The sequence below is a fragment of the Nothobranchius furzeri genome, chromosome 5, assembly GCF_043380555.1.
Source record: "Nothobranchius furzeri strain GRZ-AD chromosome 5, NfurGRZ-RIMD1, whole genome shotgun sequence".
Taxonomy (NCBI): domain Eukaryota; kingdom Metazoa; phylum Chordata; class Actinopteri; order Cyprinodontiformes; family Nothobranchiidae; genus Nothobranchius; species Nothobranchius furzeri.
This window is the reverse complement of record NC_091745.1, coordinates 82989035-82994483: the sequence shown is the minus strand read 5'-3', so window position 1 is coordinate 82994483 and position 5449 is coordinate 82989035. Positions and strand designations below refer to the sequence as shown.

The window sequence follows — 5449 nt, the reverse complement described above, 5'->3', positions numbered from 1 at the left end:
CTTTGTGTAATACCAGACCACCGCGGTCGTACTATGCACCATAGTATTATTGGATTGTTATTGCAAGTACAGGATGAAACGCTTTCACTTGCATGTTTGGTTTTTGCACAAATGCAGAAAAATGGCAGCTAAGAAATTATCTGTTGAGCTTTTTTAATCATGGAGACTGGTACTCTGCTGTTTGGACACGAATCTCCTTTTCCTTCATAATCCACTCCATCAGAGTGGACTCCCATAACAGCCAATAACAGTAGGTAAGATACTTGTGTAAATGAGACCGAGGCAAAAACTGAACGGGACATTTCAGTAGAATAGTGTTCATGTTTAATTTGACAAGAGGAAACGGCAGTTTTAGCTGTTTTCTAGTCCAAATGCTTGATGTGTGCAATGAGTTTCCACAACAGGATGACACTGAAACAAATGAGCTGTGAGACCTGTAGGGTCAGAAATGAAGCGTCATCTTCTCAGCTTTCACATTATTTCAGAACCAGATACACTTTTTCTAAAAGTTCAAATGCAATTATCGATTTTACGATCAAGCTAACATTTAGTTAGCTTACTCCCTAGTTTGTTTGTACAGCTTTAATTGAAAATCTACCTGTAAACAAACATTTCCACATATCTGAGTCAGAGTGATCTTAATGCAGATGCTAGTTTGGAACACCTAGAGTTGAGTCAATCCGTCCATTTTGGGATGCTGTAAGCTGGCAAAAAGAAATGAAACACCAGTTCCTAACAGGCTCTGAACAAATACGTCCTGCTTCGTTGAATTTTAGCTAATGTCATGAATCTTTTTACACATTCGGTTTTCCTCTCAATAAAAACTGGAGACTATTTTTTGCATCATCATGGATGCCAAAGACGCGAGAGGGGCACGTTGAAATATAACATGATTGTCAGGCGATGGTGGGAAGTTCCCTGTAATTGGAGGGTTGCAGGTTCAACCACTGCCCAGTCTTTAGCTGTCGTGTTCTTGGGCAAGGCACTTAACCCTCCTTGCCTACTGGTGGTGGTCAGTGTGCCCCAGGGTACCTGTGGCTAAGTAGCTAGTAGTGTGTGTGTGAGAATAGGTGAATGACGGCTGTATTGTACAGCGCCTTGGGGAGTTGTAGAACTCTAGAAGGCGCTAAACAGGAACAGACCATTTACCCAGGGCTGCCAACTTTTACCAAAGCTCAGGTGTGTCTGTGTGTCTGCCTTGTGTTGCATCCCTCCTTTGTTCATGGGGGAGGGGGGCTCAGTGGTGAGACTTGGCAGCCCTGGTGAAGTGCTTAGGTGTTTGCTTGTCTGTTACCGTCTCTCAGTGCTCGGTGAAGTCATCAGCAATTCTTTGGACAACATCTCTCGTCCTGTAAAAGTAATCACCCTGTTTGGAAGTGGTTGTATTGGTGACCCCCTCACCCTTTTTTCTCCAAGAAATATTTTATTTGCAAACCTGTAACTGCACCAGCGACGATAAAGCGCTTTTATGAAGTTAACCTGCACTTTTAGACTAAATCTTCCAGGAAGCATGCTAGATGTATTAAAGAGGAGCACTTTACATGGGTGTTCTTTATGGGTGTTTACTGCTAGCAACAAAAGTATTAGATGACCTCATATCTAGGCGCAGCTTAAAAGTGGGGTCACTTTGTGAGTTCAACATCCAGTATGAAGTCCTCTGGGAGCGTCTCTGCTGGGATTTTTCTCAGCTGCTCATCAAAAGCACGGAGAGTCCAGAGTTTCTCCAGTTCATACCGTTGTCTAGTTCCTGGCAGCATCAGATGAACAACCATATTACCTGAGAAAATGTACAAAAGATGCAAGTATAAAGGATGACATTAGTTTACATAAACAGGTTTAATGGTGAAGATGGGATTTTATAGACCAACGTACCAAAGTCGATACATATCCAGTCATCTGTATCTTTTCCTTCAATCTTCGCATTTGGATCTTTATCTTTCTTCAAAAACTTGTACTAAAGGAAGAGCATCCTTACAGTTAAAACAAAAACACACGACTTTAACAGAGGGTGAGGGGACATTAGTTACCACTCTGACAGCGTAAAAAGCCATCGCACGGATGTGTCTTGGTGATAAACCGCTGACAACAAGAAAGTACTCTGTATAGCTGACGTGGTTCGGGACTTGAATCACGCAGAGGTCGATGGCATTTTCCTGACGCAGTAGAGACACCAGGAGGTCCAGGGTGAAAGCTTCAGCAGGTCCTGGGAAAAAATAAACTTTAATGTTACTTTCGCCTTTAGGAGTTATTCATGTGTTTTCATTAAAAATCCTATTATTTGATGTTTATAGTATAAACTATGATAACAGGAGCCCTCTGATCACAAGTGAAATCAGTTTGTGGTCCTTTAATAACAACATGTTAATGTTTACTAGTTTCAGCTTTAAGAGGAAAACTTTTGTCTTTATGTTTATTTTGTATTTACATATTGACTGTATACAGTGCTGCAACAATTAGTCGTCCCGATGATGTCGACAAACTAAATGATGAATGATAAATGATCACCAGAGAAAGAAGACATCACGGCGAGTAGGCAACGTAGCTTAAAAGTTGGGGAGCATTTTACAAAGACGAGAGAGGACGTAGAGTGCAAAACCTGCAAAGTGAAGCTCTCCTTTCACGAGGACACATCGGTGATGCACGAGCACCATTAAAAGGAAGTGCGTCATGGCGGAGTACAAAGACTCGCCTCTGTAAACTAATTACCTCTTGTTAGCTGCTAACATCAACAGACTTGTATTCGTGAGCATAGCAACAACAGTAGTCCTGGTAATTTTAATACCTTTACAACACTTAATTCAAGTATGATCATACCACTGATCATACCGTACCTGAACTACTGCATTGAAATCTGGGGAACAACATATAAAACTTACACACATTCCATTTACATCTTACAGAAAAAAGCAATAAGAATAATCACAAGGAGCAACTACAGAGATCCATCCAATCCATTATTTATTAAATTAAAAACACTAAAATTCTATGATCTGGTGGACTACAATATTTTAAAATTAATCTATAATGCAAACAAAAGGAAAGCACCTGCAGGATTAATCAAAAGATTTACAAAAAGACATAGCAAATATGATTTAAAAGGACATGAACTATTTAACATACCTAGACATCGGATACTCGTAAAGGAACATTGTGTGTCCATAATATATGGAGTTAAATTGTGGAATAAATTAAACACTGAAATCAAGAATGCAAAAACAATATTGACTTTCAAAAAAAGAGATAAAAAATGAAATGATTAACTTATATAGATCCGTTACATAAATGTGTGAGGGAACGGGGTTGGGGGGATGAAAAAAAAAGAGGAAACAAGTCTGTGTATTCATTTGTGTGTATATGTATGTATAGAGGTCTATAACTTTATGTTTCTCTCTGTGTAACTCGTTTTCTCTCTTTTTTCCGATTCATGGGTTTAGATTGTGTGGTCCAACCAGTCCAGGAACTATATTGTTCAATTTTTTTTGTATTAATGTTATTTTAGTTAACAGATAACATACGTTTTTCTTCTTTCTGTCCCCTTTTTCATTTTGGCTTGTAGTCATTTTTTTCAGTATTTTTATTTTAATGTCAATAAATGAAAAATGAAATAAAGAAAAAAAAAGTATTTGCTCTAATGTTACCAACGCTAATGATTTATTTTATCGTCAGTGTCAAAAAATAAAGAGTTCCTCCTCTTCAAAGGACAAGTTTCTTACAAAACCAAACACGAGAGTTTGAGCTGGAATTAGTGAGCACAAGACTTTTATTTTTTGTTTCATTTAGTCACATTAGAATGTGTAGCATTTGTATTAATAGGTTAAAAAGCTCATTTAAAGTGTTTTAATAAGCTATCATCTTGTCTTTATTGTTAGATAAAGGCTGATCACACTTTTAACTAGAAGCTAATGATGGTATATTAGAGCATCCGGAAGCAATAAGCTAAACTTTTATTAATGATACAATTAGTCAACTAATCATCAACAAAACTGGGATTAGTTGACCATTTCAATAGTCGATGGTGGCAGCCCTAATAGCATAACTATACTTAAAATAGAAGGCAGTAAAGTCCTCTACACCTAAACTTTTTAAATGAAAATAATATTTAAAGACTGAAGTTTAAAAAGATAAATTATGTTGCTATTATTTACCGATAATAAGTCTAATTGCTCAGCAGTTGCATTCCAACACGCAAAAAGGAAGATAATATTTTTAACATGACTTTTTCGTAAAGTATTTCCAGAGGGAAGTCCGTGGTAAGACTGTCTTTCTGGATGGTTTTAACTTTGCGGTATTTTTATATAACTTACGGTTACTATTATCGCTGATTCCAGCCGCTTCCTCCTTAAACATCCCTTGATTATCCGAGTGTCTGTTTCCATCGCAGAAGCATCTCTCTGGGCTGACCTGATAACTGAGGGAAGACGAGTGTTGTTGACATGAAGCCAACCTGACCGCGCGGCTAAAGCCACGCGCCGCTGATAAAACACCGACACGTCTAAAAGCACCTGTTTGTTCTAATAAACCACGTCTACAAACTGATGACAACAATACTCTGGAACGATCGAGAATATTCATGATTTAGTGGGCCGGGCGGGAAAAACAACTCCCTGGACTAGCTAAAGCCACGAGTCGGTAGGGTTTTGGTATCAAGAGCTACAAACAGGAAGTTGGTCGTGTCCTTCCCCTCCCTTTCCGGTCGGCTCATGGGTCCCCCCGGAAGGACAAAGAGTTTTTTTTAACAATCTTTATTGACACATTTGCAGCAGACAAGACATAACATATTGACAAAACAACATCGATGTACAGGGTGTGATAAATTGACAAACAGAGAAGAAAGAGAAAAACTGTTAATAAAAATAAACATAAATAATTATACAAATAAAATAAAATAATATAAAATTCCACTAATACATTACCTTATAATATGGGGCATAATAGAATTCATCAAGTTGCATATTTTCACAGCTTTTTTGTTTTTACTAATTCTACGTACAGAGTCATAAAAAAATTAAGATCAATATAAAATAAAGTTACATTTGGTATAGCCTGTAGAAATCTGACTTTATGAATGTGAAATTTACCCAACAGACACAGCAATGTTATTATATCGTTAACTTCCTTGTTACATTTAACGTTTAAGAATAAGACCATACTTTCATTAAAAGTAATCAATATTTTATGAGAATCCCAACCTAATGAAGTCAATTGATTCCAAAACTGCACAACTAAAGGACAACCATAAAACAAATGAGTAAGAGACTCAACACCTGTTTCGCAAAAGGAACATAAAGGGGACACATCAGGTCTAAATCTATTAATAGATTCATTACACGGATAATATCTATGTAAGATTTTCAAGTGTATTTCTTTAACTTTATTGGGGACAAAAAATTTCTGAACCTCAGAAAAGGCATTGCTGCTGATGTCAGGAAAGGACAAAGAGTTATTGGCC

The 5449-nt window shown here is 37.4% G+C and overlaps 1 protein-coding gene across 2 annotated transcripts; it reads right to left on the bottom strand.

Moving 5' to 3' along the window:
* Positions 1 to 307: 307 nt before the first annotated feature.
* On the bottom strand, positions 308 to 4698 carry malsu1 (mitochondrial assembly of ribosomal large subunit 1). 2 transcript variants are annotated; one of them, XM_015976767.3, is made up of 4 exons: positions 4305 to 4698; positions 2037 to 2203; positions 1873 to 1954; positions 308 to 1777 (listed from the first exon to the last, which is right to left on the bottom strand). In XM_015976767.3, exons 1-4 carry the CDS (start codon positions 4570 to 4572, stop codon positions 1623 to 1625), a joined length of 672 nt encoding a protein of 223 aa, XP_015832253.1. In that variant the 5' UTR covers positions 4573 to 4698; the 3' UTR covers positions 308 to 1622. The 2 variants fall into 2 exon arrangements, with proteins under 2 accessions (XP_015832253.1, XP_015832252.1); XM_015976766.3 differs by having other exon boundaries at positions 2028 to 2203; positions 4305 to 4692.
* Between the last annotated feature and the right edge of the window lie 751 nt (positions 4699 to 5449).